The 19,315-nt window shown below is 37.4% G+C and overlaps 2 protein-coding genes and 1 pseudogene across 4 annotated transcripts in view; 2 read left to right on the top strand and 1 right to left on the bottom strand.

Moving 5' to 3' along the window:
* Nucleotides 1–9,136: 9,136 nt before the first annotated feature.
* Nucleotides 9,137–10,139, top strand: LOC120605030 (rRNA-processing protein FCF1 homolog; annotated as a pseudogene).
* An 898-nt stretch (nucleotides 10,140–11,037) lies between these two features.
* On the bottom strand, nucleotides 11,038–17,935 carry LLPH (LLP homolog, long-term synaptic facilitation factor). The gene is made up of 3 exons (XM_039865932.1): nucleotides 17,808–17,935; nucleotides 15,939–16,150; nucleotides 11,038–11,644 (listed from the first exon to the last, which is right to left on the bottom strand). Exons 2-3 carry the CDS (start codon nucleotides 16,141–16,143, stop codon nucleotides 11,466–11,468), a joined length of 384 nt encoding a protein of 127 aa, XP_039721866.1. The 5' UTR covers nucleotides 16,144–16,150; nucleotides 17,808–17,935; the 3' UTR covers nucleotides 11,038–11,465.
* A 23-nt stretch (nucleotides 17,936–17,958) lies between these two features.
* IRAK3 (interleukin 1 receptor associated kinase 3) overlaps nucleotides 17,959–19,315 on the top strand; it is an 83,465-nt gene continuing 82,108 nt past the window's right edge. The window contains exon 1 of one of the 3 annotated variants that reach the window (XM_039865926.1): nucleotides 17,959–18,180. The gene's annotated coding sequence lies outside the window, so the exon portion shown is untranslated. The remainder of the gene's footprint in view (nucleotides 18,181–19,315) is intronic. The other 2 variants (XM_039865925.1, XM_039865929.1) reach the window with 2 other exon arrangements.

The raw sequence follows: 19,315 nt of genomic DNA on the forward strand, positions 1-19,315 counted from the left end.
GCAATACTTCAATCAGAAAACAAATTGAACACTGTACAAAGTATCTTCAGAGCGAGGGCAACAATTTTTCACCTCTGATATTAGACATCAATGCTATGTTAGACCCACAACAAAATACTTTTTATGGGGCTTCTATTTCTAAGCATATCTTACCAGAAACTGCAAGTAGAACTTGAAGAGTGAAGGAGAGAGATAAGAAGACGTATACGAACAAAACCACCACCACTATTTATAATGAGCTACTGTGTGCCAGGTAGACACTAGAAGAGTTTTACATGTGATTTCTTATCTAATCCTCAAAACCACCTATGAGGTAGGAACTACAATTATCCTCATGTTATAGATGCAGAAACGGAGGCACAGAGAGGTTCTCTCACAGGTAGGTAAGTGCAAGAGTCATCTGGTTCCAGTCTAGAGCTCCTGCCCTCGAGGCATAAAAAAAAAAGTAGACGCTAAGGATCCCCAAACTGGAAACCTTCTTCAAACACAGAGGGTTAAAGAAACATAATATTTAAAGCCATGAGAGTAAACAAAGCTGGCAAAGGTAAGCATACACCAAAAAAAAGATGATGGGGTCAGAAGCTCATCTTATATCCATATTTAAGTTGAAAGCGAAGGAAGAGAATGCAAGGGAAACAAAGGAGTTGTTAGAGATGGAGAAAAACACCAAGAGTGCTAACAACACCAAGTCAAAGGAAAAGAGGATTTTAAGAATTTCAGTATCGAACGCTGCAGAGAAAGGACTGAGACTAGGCTCGTACAACTAAGTTAGAGTGCAGTAACAAACAACTCCCAAACCTCGGACTTTAGAAAGGCAAGGCCTAACTCTTGCTCGAGATACGTGTCCATCACTGGTTGGCTGGGAATTCTTCTCCATAAGGATGTTCTTTCTCCAGGACCCAGGCTCATGGAGCAACCATCTTCACCATGGGAGAGGGGATGGCAGAGTGGCTAAGGCCTAGCTCTTAAAAGATTTTGCAGGTAAGTACACATGCCACTTCCTCTCATATCACATTGGCCAAAGTCAGTCATGTGGCCACACCCCAGTGGGAAGTGGGGCAGTGAAATTCTATCATGAGCCTAAAGGGAATTAGAAATATTTGGTGGACAGCACTAATAACTACCACACTACCCCCAAGAGTAGTCTCAACAATATACCCCCTAATGTTTACACAGTGCTCCGCAGATTTAAAAATTTTTTTACATATATTATTTCACAGGAGCCCCACAAATAAAGGTTTGCTTTATTATTTCCATTGTAAAGCTTTGGAAACAAGCTCAGAGAAATTAAGTCACTTGCCCAAGGTCACATACTACTACTAAGTGGCAGGGCTGGGATTTGAAATCTAGTTTTTCCTAACACTTAGTTCATCCAGGGCTATTTCCTTAATAGCTCCAGGCAGACAGATGGGGGCCAATGCCAGACTGCAGTGGCTGAGAAATCAGTTGGAAGTGAAGAAATGGAAGAGTGTACACTAAAAAGTTTAGATTTGATCTTGCGGCCATGGGAAGTTTCTTAGCTAGAGAGTGAAATATTGAAAGGAATGTTTTAAAAGGCTAATTTGCAGTCCTCCAAGTGTGCCCCAGATGGGCAGTCACACACTCCTGGAAGGATTAACTGTTTCAGCCTTTTGGGAAGGTGGTTTGGCAATATGGTCAGGAGTCTTTTTAAGTGGAGTTCATACTCTTCTAGAATTCTTCTAGAAGCATACACTCAGATAAGGATTTACATGTAAGGTCATTAATATTACAGAAAAGTATTTTGAGAACAAAAAAATATTTTGGAAAAAATTTAAATGTCCCAAAATAGTAAAATAAGAAAATTTATAGTTTACCCAAAAGACAGAATAAGAGGGAACTTATCAAACGACACTTTTAAAGAATTTTCAGTGGCATAGGAAAAATTCTCATGATACAAAATTAAGAAAGCAGGATATAAAATTATACAGTGTTAAGACAATTATAGAAATATACATACATATACATATTCTCTGGGTTGGATTATGAATGATTGTATTTCATTTAGACTTTCCTGGGTTTTCTAATTTTTCTACAAAATACATGTGTTATTTTTACAAAAAAAAATAAAAGTTACAAAAAGAAAAAGAAATTGACAACTACACAGGGTGAATTAGAAGAGGGTTAAAAAAAGATAGAAAAAAAAAAAAGAGAGAGAAGAGAGTAAAGACAAAACCACCAATCCAGTCTTTTATGGAGGGCACAGGAAAAAGGGGTTTGTTGTTTTGTTTTAACTAAAAGATATTATACTGCCTCTAACAAAGAGGCACAGCACTAATAGAAAAGTTTTGGTTATTAACCACAGCATAAATAGAACTGCAGAAAAGACCACTAGTCACACACCATAGTTTCATTTAACAGCCCCTCTTTTTATAGAAAGGAAGAGAATAGAATTAATCTTGACATTAGTCAGAATGTTATCGTTTATGTGACTAGTTGTCACCGCATTATGATTTCGAGAAAGATTTGTCTGAAAGTAGAGACCTGGGCTCCTGGACTCTGTCATGAACTTCTAATATCTTGGGAAAATTGGGACCTCAGTTTCCTCATCTGTTAAAAAAGTACAGGGTTAATGTAGGTGATCTCTAAACTGTTCAGCCTTAAATCCTATAACTATTTTAGTCTGTATTAATTTCATGTTAATGAAACCAACCTGTAAGTGTATTTGAGTAAAACATTTTCAGCTAGACCACCCACCAAATTAAACTAAATTGGAATGCTTTCATATGTGTCAGTATTCTAGGTGCCATATTAAATTAAAACAGAGGTCTTTCTTCAGCATCTAACATATGCAAAACTGGTTCAAAGACTTAAAGAAAAAGTTAGCTATGAGATTTTTGAAAAGCTTTATAATGAAATGATTTTTTTGTCCAAAAACTAAAAGCAGCCCAGTCACAGGTGGAAGATAGAGAATCCATCTGAACATACACACACACACACACACACACACGCGCGCGCGCGTGCACGACAACCCTCTGGTGTTACCTGCCTTGCTTTGATAATTAATGAGGGTGGGTTTGATTGCCTTTCTTCTTTTGGACACGACTGCCTTCAAGAAAGAAATTTAGAAAGAAAGAAAAAAAAAGAAATTTAGAGGGACCTGCAGATATAAAATAAAACCTAATTTCATTAACCAGGGATGAGAGACATAAAACAGATCCAACTTACCTGAATTTCCAAATAAAGAACAAAAGGTTCATTTAATAAACACAGAAAATATTTAAAGCAGGAAGCAGCAAACTTTTTCTTAAAAGGCCAGATAGTAAATATTTTAAGTTTTACAGTCCAAAGAATGGTCTGTCACAACCACTCAACTCTGCCTTTGTAGCGCAAATCTGTAGACAATACATAAACAAGTGGGCGTGGCTCTGTTCCAATAAAACTTTATTTACAAAAACACATGGTCAGCCCTTCTGCCTGCCCCTGTTATAGAGCACATTTTCTATTCATGCATCTAGTTAGGAAATGAAAGTGAAAAGGAAGAGGAAGAAAAACATAATGAGTGGAAAGACTGAGATGAAAGGGGAAGAGCCAAGTGGGGAGGTAGAGAATGAAAGAAAGGTAATGCTTTGGGATCAAGTAGGAAATTAAAGTAATACACACACAGAAGAGGCTTGTATGTATGTATGTGTTGGTGGTGGGAGGAGGAATGCAAAGGAAGAAAGAAGACAAAGTGATGAAGAGAAACTGCATAGAAACAGGAAACCTGTTTCTACTATTGTCACTAGACTACAAAGAAAACGCTGGGAGTCATTTATAAATAAAAAGCACTTATAACTAAATGTACAGGGCTTTTTTTTCCCCTAAGAAGTAAATTAAAAGTGTTTGACTCACAGCTTTTTTATTAAAACAAAAACTTACAAAAAATAATATGCAAGAAAAGCCAACTGAAAGAAAAAGATTTTAAAAGATGCAGAGAAAAGAGACATGCAAAAGAGTATACCAAATGGGGCCCAGAGCAGGGTGGTGACAGCCAGGAGGGAAGAAAAAAGAAAGGGTCAATTTTCAGTCTATGCTCTCTGGAATTTAAAGTGCCACATTTGACCCACAACTCTTTAGTCTTACAGGCGATTTCCTGGTCAAAATATATAGTTGGCACATGCCCAGCAGTGACATGGCCATACCCATTCCCCAGCCCTTCAAACCTACGTCTAAGCGGTCTCAGCCTACTGCTTGCCATTCCAGAAATTGCTCAATGTCAAATTCCTCCCTGACACGATGAGCTCAGTGTGTACACTGGTCTTTAATGACGAGAGTGGAAAATTAACCACGGGTCAATTTCCTCATCCACTGGTCACACCTTAGCATTTCCTTTCAATTAAGAATTACATCAAAAGGACCTCCAGACCTAGAGGTCCTCTGGCGCTTTAGCTCTCATAACTAAAGTATACTCTTCAGTTCTGACCTTTTAAACCTCTAACCTGAGATGTGTGAGGAAAGAGAATGAAGGACTCATAACCATTAAGTGGAATTACATTTAAGCCATCTCAAATAAGTGGGGACCTCCCAGTCTCTGCCCATGTCCATTTCTTTCTCTAGCACTCTCTCTCTCTCTCTTCCAGAGACAATTCAGCAGCTTCTTTTCAATCCATACCTGGCTTTAAATAACACTCACATTCAAGAAAGCTCTTCTTTACATTTAACTCAAATCCCTTCTGCTACAGTTAAAACCCATTTCCTCAGTGGAGATTTGAACAGCTGGTTCCCATTCCCTTTATGGTAACTCTTCTTAAAGATTCATAGACTTATAAAGGACATCCATACCAACTTCATCTTAGGCATATAGCTTCCTTTTCTTAAGCATTTTCCAAGAATATCCTATACAGTTATCAATAACCAATTGCCTAGTCTGTGGAGAACTGACTCATGGAGCAAATTTCTACAGCTGAAGAAAAATAGCCACTGTGCAATTACTCAAGGGATTACCCGAATTATTAAATACCTGTGCTTTTTTTTGGAAGACACTGTTAGTTTGAAGTTTGGGACAGAAGAAAAACTAAAACAAGAGCAAAATGCTTATGTCTGAGTAGAGAAGCATGTGGGAATGGCCAGTCTTTGGCCAACTGCCCACAGCTCAGCTCAAGAATATCACCCCTTTGTGAACAAGGTGAAGCATTTTAGAATTTTGACAAATAGCACTCAATGTTGGTCTCTCAATGAAATTTGTAACTGTCTTCTCCCCATCACATATCTGAAACTGTTTCTTCTCTAAAGCATTGAAAAAAAAAACCAAAAACCTAGAGCGATACAAAAGATCTTCAGCTGACTTTTAGGAACAAACAACATATGTTCTCGAACATCTGTGTTTTTCCCAAGCTATTTTTTTTCCATTATTGTCAAGAGAAAAGAAGTTTAGTGGAATGTTTCTCCACAGAGGCACAAGTCTATAATACTCCCTGTTGATTATATATGAAACACAAAATATTAGTTTATTAAAAGCAGCTTCAACCATTGCTGCACAAAGCAGTTCTCCGATGGAACAGATTTATGAAGTAACAGCTGAAAGGTATGCAGATCACGAGATACATGACAAATGTACTTTATTACATGGATCAGAAATACCATATGTACTAGCAGTTACTGTATAATGGCACACAACACCCAACTAAGACTATTTAAAGGTTTTGCTGATATTGAAAACTATAAAGACACAATGTGAGAGTGAGAAAGTGTTTCATAAGATAGCATAATGCCAAGATAAGTCATCGCTTTAGGAAATTAAATACATTCTGCATATTATAAACTTAATGTATTATAAAACTATGCCATTCTTTAAATTAAAATGCAGAGGCCTTTACTCCATTCATTGTTTAAAGCAGATGTTTATAACGTTTTTCCATACTTTAAAGTGGAACTTAGTGGAATGAATACCAGACTTAATATTAACAAATTTAAGGAGATTTCAGATTTTATTATTTCCACCGAAAAGATACTTAAGTCTGCAATCATGTAGTGCCAAAAGAATATATAGAGCAAAACAAGCACAATACATGTCAGACATGACAACTTCCTGCAAGGCATTTCTTGGCTGGAAAAGACTTTAGTAGCTTTCAATCCCAAGCCCAAGTACAGTAGTCCTCCCTTATTCGACGTTTCACTTTCTTCCATTACCCGCAGTCAACTGCGGTTCGAAAATATTAAATGAAAAATGAAATAAACAATTCATTCTGAGTAGTATCATGAAAACTCCAACTGTCCTGCTCCATCCCGCCTGGAACATGAACTTCTCTTTGTCCAGCACATCCGCACTGGACAACGGTACAATAAGGTTATTTTGAGAGAGACCACACACACATAACTTTTATTAGAGCATACACTTGACCCTTGAACAATGCGGAAGTTAAGGATGCTGACCACCACACCTCAGGCAGTTGAAAATCCACGTATAACTTTTGACTCCCCAAAACATAACTACAGTTGTACTTTGGTATCTGAAGAGGACTGGTTCCAGGACATCCCTCGATACCAAAAATCTGTGGATGCTTAAGTCCCTTATATAAACAGGTGTAGAAGAATGCATACAGTTGGCCCCCTGCATCCTTGAATCCCCAACTGAGGATCAGAAAATACTGCTTTTGATCCGTGGTTGGTTCAATCTGCAGATATGAAACCCAGGGATAAGAAGGGCTGTGTATTTATTGAAAAAAGTCTGTATTAAGTGGACCTTCGCAGTTCAAACCCATGTTGTTTAAGAGTCACATGTATTGTTTAATGGTTCTATTTTATTATTAATCTCTTTGCCTATTTTATAAATTAAACTTATCATAGGTATGGATGCAGGAAAAAACAGTGTATCTAGGGTTCGGCCTATCTACTTTCAAGCATCCACCGGAGGTCTTGAATTGTATCCCCTGTGGAAAAAGGGGACCACTGTACAATGTTTAAATCTGTTCTACTACATTCCAACCAAGAGGCTGTCCAGTCTTAGCTTAACAGGGTAGTGCTTCCAACATCCTGGTTAGGTTATTCTTTAGATTGAATCAAAGTCTCTCTCTGAAGCTTCCCATAAGAAGCATTCATTCTATACTCTGGAACAGCTATGCTTACTATTGAACAGTTAATATGATTTTGGACAAATTTACTTACCTCTTCAAAACTGTTTCCTCGTCTGAAAATAGAGAGATGAGTATTGATCCCACAGCATTAGTTGTTATCACTATTATTCTGCCAATTGAGTCTTATTTGACATTACATTGTATTTTTCTCCTGCTCTAAAATGGGTGAAGACACTGGGTATTCAACTATGTAAAATTTAGGGGTTTTTGTTTGTTTTGTAAGCAGGCACAAACCTGACCTTAAGCATGAGTATTTAACAGCTCCCCGCTCTCCACCCCTGCAACATCACTTTGTAAAACTGGTATGTCTGCCACACAGTGTTTTTATATGCTGGCAAATATAAGGAAAAAGAATTCTATTTTGTGCTAACATGAATCTGAATCACTCTGCCAGGGTCCATCAGAAGTTAGTCACTTAGCTGGTAAGCTTAGTCAATGGTCCAACCTCTGCATCTCAACTGTAATATTTATAAATTTGGGAATTCCTTGAAGTCTCTTTAGATTTCTCCCATTTATATTATTTTGTGGCTAGCACTTCATTAGTCTAAACCACACACCACTATCCCTCACCATCATTACTCAGTCCATTCCAGATATTTAAATCATTCGTAACTGTTATTTTTTTCTTCTCTGTATCCTACAAATCATATCCAAGGTGTATAGATTCAAATTTTGAAAATATCCAAATTTTCTAATAAGCAAATATATATTGCTACATATTTGTTCTAGACAGCATGTGAACTAGTGGGGGAAAATGTACTTACATCAATGTGACATTAAAAAAAAGATGGGTCAAAACCACTACTTACTTGATGCTTCAACTGCAGTTCACATTTCTTCTCTGATTAGTAGCTTGGGCAGCACTGATCTTGGGCCACACCTTTGGGATTGGATCAGCCCATTCCAAGGGAGTGCTACCTAGAGGACTCTAGTCTGGTGTAGGCCCAGAGATTTGAGAATCATTTCTCTACTGAAAGCTGCTCTTTATCTGATCCTGAGCCTGCATCTCTTAGCAAGTTTGCACATCCTTTAGAGGCAGAGTGGCATGGTAAGACTACAGGCTCTGGAGCCTGTCTGAATTTGAATCTTGGCTCTCCCAGTTTTAGTTATATGGCCTGCATGCCTCAGTTTCCTCCTGTGTAATAGAGATAATTAGTACCAAACTCATAGGATTTGAATGAGTTAATACTTTGAAGAGTTAGGATTAAATAATTTAGACCAAGGCCTGACATACAAAGCAACCAATAAATGAAAGCAATTTTTGATTAACTTTAAATGTTTTAATTTTAAATTTAATTTCTTAAAAAAATGAAATGTTACATTCACTTCTTAATGAGATTCAGCTCTCTCAACTTAATTCCAAAAATGTTTCGGGGATTAGCTTTAGCTCCACCTGGTGGTTTTACATCAATTCCCTGGAAAACATCAATCTAACAAGGATGACGGAATTTTTTAAAATAAGTTATTCATTTAAAGGACTCTGCTATACTTTTTAATTTATAATCTCTAGGAATAGAGCAACAAAAAGTAATCATACCCCTGCGTTCATTTTGGAATGCCAGTCTAAATTTCCCACCAAAATTTGGAGATGGGAAGAACCTTGCTTGCAGTGCAGTACACAAACTGAGAGACTTAGAGGACCCAATCACAACCTAGTGCAAGACAATCTCTCTTCAAGCCACTTTTCCAGAAGCCATAGGACACTTGAGAACATGTTTCCCAAGTAAGTTTTTTGACAGCAGTGTTTTGATTTTTATTTTTTTAAGTTAAATCCTGACCGAACCAACTTAAGTGAATATACCAATAATCATTGGGAGGCCCTAAATGAAAGCTCAAAGCTACTACCACTGGAGTCAAATTAGAGGTTACCAGCAACAGAAAATATGAACATACTCCTGGCATTGGTCTCCGACCTCAACTTAAAGAAAATCCAGCTAAAAAATACCTGACGATGCTGCCAAAATTTAAATAAACATCAAGTGTATAACATCACTGGTGTAGACAATACCTATTTAAAGAAAAAAAAAAGGTAACAAATTTGGCTAGTATATTTAGGCTGATATTGTCAGTGCCTTAATTGGACAAGGTGAGCAACTTATTTCGTGAATAAACATTTATATATTTACTTTTCCTGATAAAGTATTTGTTCATAACACCACCAAAAGGCAAAAAGGGCCATGGATAACATTTATTTTCCAACTCATATCTTTTATTAGCTTCTTTGAGAAAACTTATTTTAAGTATTTAAAAATTAGCCACTAAAAGAAACAAGAATGCAACATGAACATGGGAAAGCAAAAGAAAACAAGAATGTATGAGAACATGAAGCAAATGCTTAGTCTCAGAGATCAGAACTTTAAAGGATAGATTAAAACCTAAAAACAAAGAAAAGATCCCAGTACTCTCAAGGAAAGAGAAGTCCCCCAACACTCTTCTTGCTTATTTTCCCAATATGACACACAGCTCGGCCTACCTTACCACATCCTGGTTGATACCAATTTTAACAACTTTCTATTAAAGCCAAACTGGACTTAGTGCAGTCAACAATGGACTGTCTATGCCAAGTGTATTCCTCGTATAACTGTGTTGTGTAATGGGGCAGAAGTATCGAGTGGTTCTAATGATCACCAAGGATCCAAGATTTGAATGATTACCATGCACAAAGGATCCTATGCAGATGACTGCTTAGTACTGACAGTAACTCAGCATTAAGTGTTATACTGTGGCCACCATTGACCAGGACCTCAAAGGAAGAATCAGGAAGATCCTGGAGTTCCCATAATACACATTTCTAACCATAGGTACAACACTGAGTGGATGCCAGATGATAATGTAGCCCCTTGGTTCTAATTCCTAAAAGACAAAGTTAAAGTTCCTCTGCTTTCCTTCAACCGACTTTCTGTGGCCAGTTTATTAAACGTGGTACAGCATGAATTATTATTCTATTCACCCATTTTCTCTATCATGAGGTGAGTATGGTTACTTTTTGATATTTTAAAAATATTTTTGTAACATTTTAAAATTTGTTGTATCTTTTTAAAAATCAGATGACTGCTCACACACACATACACAAATTAACCACTAACTTTTCAGTTAACTAACCACCAAGTAAATTGAAAAAAGGCTTACGTAAAATAATTTAAAGATTTTACTGGCATTAAGTTTTATAGATTCAAAACTCCTAAAAGATTTAGGTCATGTCCTATTTATCTCTATGTTCCAGACTAGCAGTGTGCCTGGCACAAAACTTGTGTCCTGATAACTAAGTGACCTTATTCTAATAGATCTCAGTTTTAACTTGGTTTTCCCCTGAAGTTAACAGCCTCGTTTTAATAGACGCCCATAAGGGCTGACAGCTTGACTTGTTCTGTGTTCCTAGTACCTGGAAAAGTCCCTGGCATACAGTAGACACTCAATAAATGTTTGTTGTTCAGTGAACATATGATGGCTAATATAATTACAGTGAAATTTCAGAGTGAACACTAAATTTAAATTACTTAAAAGTAAACATAAGAGTGAAATTAGTAAACCGTAGCAAGACAGATTTAACAAAAATCCTTTCACTATCTCAGCATTTCCAACAGTATAGTCTATTCCTCAGAACACTAGTTTCAGAGTCAAAGTTGAAGAGGTTTCTTTATTGCTTGATCTCTATAAAACTATACTAAGCTAATACTTTTTGTGAATCTTCAAGTCTGTAGCATCCTCCAAATTGAGGCGACCACAAAATGTGTTTTCACCATGCGCCTAAAAAAAATTGATTGAGGATCTTACTCTGTGAAATGTTGCATTAGCTACATAATATAAAAACTGACATTTACCCAGTTCCCATGATGTTCTAACCTCCTTAAAATGGAGCGTATAAATTTGTACATATTAATATTCTACCTAAAAATTTAAAAGAATATGGTCTTCTCTACTACTAGAAAATCTTAAGGATATATGAAAGAAAAGATGTTCAAGATCTAGACAAAGTACCTTTTATTCTATTTATACAAATTTGAAATTCCAAACATGCAGCTTATAAGATCCACTGATCTTATATTTTAAAATAACATAAGTTTTCTTTAAATCTGAGTTAGTTTGAATTTGACAATATAATGTCTCTTTATGAAGACCAATCACATTAACATCTGATAGAATTTTGATGTCTGATAATCCTTGCATATTGGATAACATCCAATTAAAATATCAGTATAGCTTTCATTCATGGAAGAAAATATTTTATTCAAGTTCCCAAAATAAATTTGAGGAGTTATGTTGGGTTTGAATTGAAGAAAAAGGCCAAACTGAAATATGAAAACAAAGTTTTCATTTAGTGGAAGCTGAAATCAGTGTATACATTCTAATCAAAGATCTGTCCCATGTGGCATTTTTCAAGTTTTTAAGAGTCTACCAGGCCAAACCCTTTGCTGCCTTCACTGCTTTTGCTTTGTTCTTCCCCTTCCCTTTCTCTCGCTTTGCCTTCAGCCTTTTCCTTTGCCTCTGATTCATCCATACGGGGTACTGTCCATGCTGGTCTAGAAGACTCTTTTTGTTTCTCTTAATATCAGTCTCCATTTTCATGTCATCTGAATAAAAAATGGAAAAAACTATTAATACTCACAAATGATAACCCTGTGAAAAAGCATATTAATGTAATAAGAACATCAGAACTGAAAATGGTCTGAAACTACAAAAGAAAAAAAAAATTCCTTATTTGCAGATTGCTCTAATACTCTGAAAATCCCTTATAATACATTCAATGGAATCCCACATGTGCTGCCATTTGTTCCTATAACCATGAAAGACATTTGTGAGAACTAGAGACATTATCTATTTAATCACTAAGAAACTTTCTAAAGAATGTTGTCATGATTGTCCTTCTTTGGAATAGCAAAAGTTAAACAGGAAACATTTAGGATGTATGGCTTTGAGTTACTGCATTAGGGGTTAAGTGTATGGTTCTGAGCAAATGTGAGTTACAAGAACATTTCTCAGACTGTGTTTTCTTGAGCTAAATAAGATAGCTGAGCCAATAAGAGGTATATTCACACATCTAATGGACAAGCCTTAGAAGCTGATTAGGGATGACCAGCCACTTCTAACAAAGTGAACTTGCAAGAGGTGTAGAAGTTAAGCAGCAGGCTTGTGATGACAGAGATGGGCAGACAACAGAGAAGAAAGAACTGGATGTACCCTATGGCTACCCCACTTTTCTATCCAGATAATACAGAGATCCAGGTCTACTAACAGGAGACTTGGCAGGAAGTTCAGCGCAACCATGCTGTGGTACATCTATCACCAACCTTATCGATTGTGAAGGACATGCCCAGAATGTCCCTCCCTGGGAACTTATCAGGGTATACAAGGTCTTCTTCCATGATCTCTACTACCTGACATTTTATTAATACATTTATCTGGTGTACTTTCTGTCTCCTCCAATACAATGTAAATCGCATTCAGATGGAGGCCATGTCTCTGATACTCATCATTGTTTCCACAGTAGCTAAAATAGTGCCTGGCATATACTAGCCATTCAATAACTAGTTGCTGAATTACCATTTTAGGGCTATTTTAAGTTCTGGGAATATAGTGGTCCAAATGAGCTCTTTGCTCTCATGGAGTATTTATAATGCTGTGTTGAGGGGTGAATAATAAAGCAAACTTTAGTGTATGGTAAATAACATTTTAAAGAGAGGTGCCAGAACCAGATTAATAGGACCTGGTAGACTCTGGTAAGCACATGGAAAGACAATGAGGTGCTTTAAGCAGGAAAATGATGTAATTTAATTTATGTTCTAAAGATATAATACAGGTTGATAGATTAGAAATGAATCGGAAGGTAACAAGAGCTGAAGAAATAAAAAGGCTACTACCTTGGTTCAAAAAGAGCCAATGGTCATTTAAAGTGAAAGCATAAAAAGCAGGAGAAAAATGGATAAATTATTGATGTATTTTGTAGATACTCAAGATATCTTAATGGTTTAGATGTGAGAGATAAAGAAAAGAGGGATCAAGGATAACTACTAGGGGGGAAAAAAGATAACTACTAGATTTGTGGCTTGAGAAATTGGGCTGAAGAAGTAGAAATATGGGGAAACATGAACTTGAGGGCAGAAATGAGGACGCATAATAAAAACCAGTAGATTACTAAATGGGAAGACTCCAGCACCATCAGTTCCATCCTCATTTAGCTCCTGAAATACATCAAAAATGAGGACAGTCAGACATTCCCCTAGGTTGGAGATGAGAGAATTCCTCTCTGAGAATGACAGAAGAGAAAAAAAACACCAGCAGGTTCTGAGATAAGAGATGTCCCACAATAAAATCTCCAAGGACCAATCCAATCATTCTGCAAGTCCAACAGCTGATAAGCCTTCCTCCACACCTTGCTCCCTGCCCACCCAAGCTTCCAACCATCATTTTCATGCCTCACTTTTAAATAACTACTGATCTTCAGACATTGGAGAAGTCTCTAACATGAAAGAGAGGGACCAAAACAAACAAAAATAAAAGGAATGGGAGGGAGGACGATAACCCAAGCGCAAAGTAGGCAATGCAGAGCAGATCAAAATTTCTAAAAGAAACTGTAATGAATACTAGCAGTGATATCACGGAAAGTATGTATCCATTAAGAACCACGGCCTACAATAAAGGAATACTATAAGAAAAAATTTTGGAAATTAAAAATATAAAGCAAAACTAAACTCAACACAAGAACTAGGAGATAAAGTTGAGGAAATCAGAAAATATAATAAAAGAAACAGAAGACAGGAGAGAAAAGAAAATTAGAGGATAAATCCGAGACTTAAAAGTAAATGGGTTTCTAGTCTCCAGAGTATATGACCTTGAGATTGTATACATTAAAAATGTTTTAACTCACTGCAATAAAATTAGTTCTGAAATTAAAAAAAAAAAACCTCGTACTCAGCAACAAAAAGACAATCCAATTAAAAGGGGACAAAGGACTTGAATAGATCTATCTGCAAAGATAATATATAAATGGCCAACAAGCCATATGCTCAACAATAATGAAACACCACTTCGCACCCACTAGGATGGGGTAATAATTTTAAAAATAGGAAATAACAAGTACTAATGAGTATGGGAAAGAATTGGAATCCTTGCACATTGCTGGGAAGAATGTAAAATGGTGTGACTAATGCAGAAAACAGTAAACAGTAAACAGATTTATTACATGACCCAGAAATTCCACTCATATATACCCAAAATAACTGAAAACAAAATCTCATACACAAATGTTCACAGCGGCACTATTCAAAATAACCAGAAGGTCAAAGCAATTCAAATGTCCATCAACCAATGAATGAGTGGATAAACAAAATGTGGTACATACATAAAATGAGCTATTATTAAGCTTTAAAAAGGAAGTACTGATACAAACTTGTACGTAGACGAACCTCAAAAACATTACACTATGTGAAAAAAGTCAGACACGAAAGTTCATATATATGATTCCACTTATATGAAATATCCAGAATAGGTAAATTCAAAAAGGCAGAAAGCACATTAGTGGTTGCCAGAGGCTAGGGAGAGGGTGATGAGGGAGAGACTGCTTCATGAGTATGAGGTTTCCCTTTAGGGTAATGAAATTGTTTTGGAAATAGAGGCGATGGTTGGACATCATCATCAATGTACTAAATGCTACTGAATTGTACACTTTAAAATGGCAAACTTCATGTTATGTGAATTTTACCTCAATAACGAAAGAGTAAATGGGCGCAAGTAGTGAGCATGTGAGGAAAGAGACAGCAAGTGTTAAGAAGTTGCAAGGAGAGCTGAAATAAAGTGACAGATTGGGAGAAATGTAAGATCAAGGGAAAGATTTTTCTTTTTTTTTTTTGAGATGACACATCCCAGAACACATTCATGCTGCTGTGAATGACCCAGCAGAGAAGACAGACTGATGAGTAAGATGCATGAGTAGTCCTTGAGAATGAAAAATATTCAGAATACACATGAAGAAACTGGGCTTTGAGATCATTAACAAGAGGGAAAACAGACTATATATTCAAATTCTTATAGACTTGGATAGTGGGAAGATAAGGGTTTTTCTATAGATTGCCACAATTTTTCAAAGACGGTGAAGTGTAAAGCTTCTTGTAATTTTCATTCATAGGGGGTGGGAGTGGGGTGGAATGGGAAGAGAAGATAAGAAATGATCATTTTGAGGAATGGGAAACTTCTTGGATTGGAAGGTTGAGGAATGCTGCTCTCTTCCTTGACCACTAGACACCACATAAATATACTTCTATTTTAAGAGCCTAGGTACTGTGAGTGCTTAATTTAGTTTGTTGTCAAAGTGGTGTATTAGGGATGTGAAAACCAATAAGTCTTTTCCCATACTGAAACTAGCATTATATATAGCCTCTAACTTTAGACTATGACTAAGACATAGAGGTCCCTAGAATCTATCAAGATCAAATACAAGGAAACTCTGAATTTCAGGATAAGGGTGTAGGACTCTTAGAATGGGAACTATATCTTGCAAAGGGTAAAATGAAGAAAGATTGCTTTTATCCTGCCTAGTCCTTGACTGAATTATGTACCTTCCAATGAAGGTGTGTACAGGTTTATCTACTTCTATTGTACTGTCTATTTCTGAGACACTTAGGCTATTGTATAGGCATCAGAGGCCCACTCTGAATATCCCCAAACTGCCTATTCACATGACCTGGTTTTAAAATAGTTTAGCATAGAATCTCTATTTGCACTATAAACTTCCAAAGAATAATGTGGGCATGGCAGGAGGTTTGTAGAGAAGCATGTATGGAAATGACCGAAAGACAGTCAAAATGGGGAGAAGAGTCCCAAAAGGAAGCAGATATAATTTTTTTCTTTAAACGAAGCACATAAACTTACCTTTTTCATCTTTCACCATGCATTGGGTTTTCTCTTCACAATGCCTGGGAACCACCACAGTTGCTATCTCTTGAACATCTTTCATTAAAACATCACTATCTACTTTAAGAATACTTTTAAGTCTGCTAAGCTCCTTTGGGGCATTCTTTTTTCTCTTTTCAGCACGCATCTTCCTTTTCCACTTACTCCGCAAGCTTTTAGCCATATTTTATCTGAAAAGTTAACAAAGATATTCAAAACCAAATGTTTACTGAAAAAAAAAAAAAAAAAAGGGAGGGGGGCAAATGCTTGGAAAACCAGATCGGAAGGTATCACTACAAAACATGAACAAATGGAAGGTAAAACTCCCCTCTATGTTCATGATATGATAGCTTCATGTGCAACTCGTGTGAGGATCGACATGGCATAAACGGCTGTTAAGTAATTAAAAACGCCAAATCAAACTCCCAGTGGTCACTGGCAAACTGTAAGTGAAGCCAATTCGGAAAGTTTCTGGAGTTTCCATACAAGATGCAGAAATTTAATGTCCCCCAAAATGCAAAGAGCATTATCACCTTACATTTATGCAATAACCAACAAATTACAAAATGCTTTTATAAATATTTTATTCTTGATTTCTCTCAATCCTAAAAGACACCCACCCGTCTTCATTATCCACAAGTCAATCTCGCTATTTTAAACTTGTCTATTTCCACTCTTGCTTTCTCTCCAGCCCTTAGTTCCAGCCCCAAGTCCTCCACAAGGTGGCTACTATGAACTTTTAAAAACTCTGCACATGACTGCCTTTTTTGTAATTCTTTAATGACTTCCCACCTCCTATATTTGAGATCTACAAGGTTGTGACCTGATCCCTCCTCGACTCTCATCTCACCCTCCACCTCACCTCCAAGTGCCAACTACATCTGAAAACAGTCCAATCAATGACATCGTAGGGACAAATGTGGGGATGTGATGAGGTGTGGGAAAGAAGGGATTACAGAGATCGTAAAGAGTTTAAGAGGAAACTTTTGGGAGCGATTTATAATACCATCTTGATCGTGCTGGTGGATTTGTTTGTATACACATGTCAAAGCTTATATTACACATTTTAAACACGTGTAGTTTGTTGTATTAGTTACACATGAATAAAGCAGTTATATAAATAACTAATATATAAATCACTAAGACACGACTGGGGAGGGGGGGAGTCCAAACTATGTTCACTTTAATATCTTTACATTTGCTTTCCTATGTCTGAGAACTGCTCTTCTCAGGGCTCGCTCCTTTACTTCAGTATCTCCAAAAGGTCTTCTCTGACCTTGTAAGAACCCCTCTTCTTTTTCTCCATCGTATTATCCTTTTCATTCCTTTTAATACATGTTGCAGTCTGAAATTATTTATTTTCTGTCATCCCCAGTGGACTGTGACCTCCACATGGCCGGGGCTTAAACAGGTCTTGTTCACCGTTAGATCTCCCAATACACAGCTCTTTGCACATAGTAAAGGTTAAATAAAAATTTGTTGAATCAATGACTAGTGGAGTGATATTTTAGGGGAGGCCAGCAATCACAAACTTACTCCGTTCCGTTTGCAACAACTCAAGCTCTGCAAGCGGCGGGGACAGAAGGAGTGCAGTAAACAACCGTGAAGGCCGAGGTTAACCTGAGAGAGTCCGAACGACAAAGGATTCCAATTCCCACAGAGCACCAAGAAGCCCGAAAGCCGCCACTAAGACCATGAGACACCCTCGCTCCTGAGGGACGCTTTCGTCTCTGGGCCGGGCTTAACCTTGCCAAGAAAAGGATAAGGCTTGAGACAAAACTGTCTACGAGAAGCAGAATTGAGCCCGAAGTCCTAGGCTTTACCGAACACAAGAAGTACCAAACTCACCTGAAAAAGATCACACACTCTCAGTCCGAACACTCACGGCGACCGGAAATTCTCGCACTTCCGCCTTCCCGGCAGCCCTCTCTACTACTCCGCCTCCCCGGGAGGCGCGCTTTGCACGCCGGGAGCCAAAAATGTCACGGAAACCCTCGAGAGGCTGGGTCTTCTGGAGTTGGGCGGTGACGCGCTTCCTGCCTTGGGTGTGAGTGCGGACCTTGGAGCTTGGCTCCTCCAGACAGGTTCCGAAGTTGGGTTTGGAGAAGGCGGAAGAAAATCCCGGTCGAGGTTGGGGCGCCAGCTAGGCCTGCTTCCCGAGCGCGGCCGGAGTAGCCCTTAGATTTTAACCCAGGAGTGAACCTGGCAGGGACCCTATCAGGTAAGGAGCTCGGAGCCGACCTTTAGCTCTCACTTTCACGCAGTACTAATGGATTTCCTTTGACTGAATCATCTTATGGCCGAATTGAGATCATCTTTATTTGCAGCCCTTAAGTTTTCCCATCCCAGGTGATGGTCTCACAGATGTACACATCTGTCAAAACTTATTAAATTGTACACTTTAATAAAGTATGTGCAACTTACTGAATGTAAGTAATACCTCAGAGCTCTTACCCCAGACAAGCCTTTCCCATCCCAAAGACAAGTTCAAAGGATAAAATGATCAAACTAATTCAGTTCAACCAATGTTTACCTGGTTAATTACTTAATCTGTGCCATACACAATGCTAAGCCTAGGACAGCTGTTTTAGGTGAATATCACATTGGTCACAACAGTACTTTTTATTATTTTACATATGCTCCTAATAGCAGAGGCTTTGGAACCATACATCTGTGTTGTATTTTTGGTTCCAACACTTTCTTGTGAGTGATATTAGGAAGTCTCAAAGCCTGGACTTTCTTGTCCATAGAATGAAGGTAATACAAAATTGATCCCAGGTAGGTAGTATGAGCTAAACACATGGTAGTTTGTGTCATTTTTACATTATAATTTCAAAGCACAGTACTATTTGTCAGTGGTATTTTTTTAGAGGCAACTTATACCAAAACACAAGAAATGAATTGTCTGTAATGATGGCCTAGTAAATTCCTGCCTTGTTGCTAGTAAAGGAGAGTTCTTTCTGGAACAATTTGCGGGTACCTTTTTTCTTTAAGTGTATGTCTTTTAAGAAATGCTGCATTATATGGAAATTACTAAACTCAGAACATACCAAGTTTTTACAGAAGCTGGAAAAAGCTAACATTAGGTATATAAAAAAAGCATTCCTTAGACTTGCTTTCTTTAATAGATTAAATTCTTATAGAGCAAGTAAATTTCTGTCTTACAAGTTAACCATATAAAATCTAGGCACCTCTCCTCAAAATACATGTTCACATTGCATTTTAAATTAGAGAAGGCTCACTTTCACTTGTCCAAATTGACTGCATCTTGCTTACTATACTAGGCCAAGGCTTTTGAATGGATACTTGGCACAAGAAAAGAGGAAAAGAACTTATGAAAATGTCTTGGTGTTATA

The sequence above is a fragment of the Pteropus medius genome, unplaced genomic scaffold (assembly GCF_902729225.1).
Source record: "Pteropus medius unplaced genomic scaffold, Ma_sr-lr_union100, whole genome shotgun sequence".
NCBI lineage: Eukaryota > Metazoa > Chordata > Mammalia > Chiroptera > Pteropodidae > Pteropus > Pteropus medius.

What these genes read in the sequence shown, in the direction of transcription:
- LLPH (XM_039865932.1), bottom strand. Translation starts at nt 16,143, where the DNA reads ATGGCTAAAAGCTTGCGGAGTAAGTGGAAAAGGAAGATGCGTGCTGAA. An exon ending in CATGGTGAAAGATGAAAAAG is followed by an intron (nt 11,645 to 15,938) that starts GTAAGTTTATGT and finishes TTTTTTATTCAG; the next exon opens with ATGACATGAAAATGGAGACT.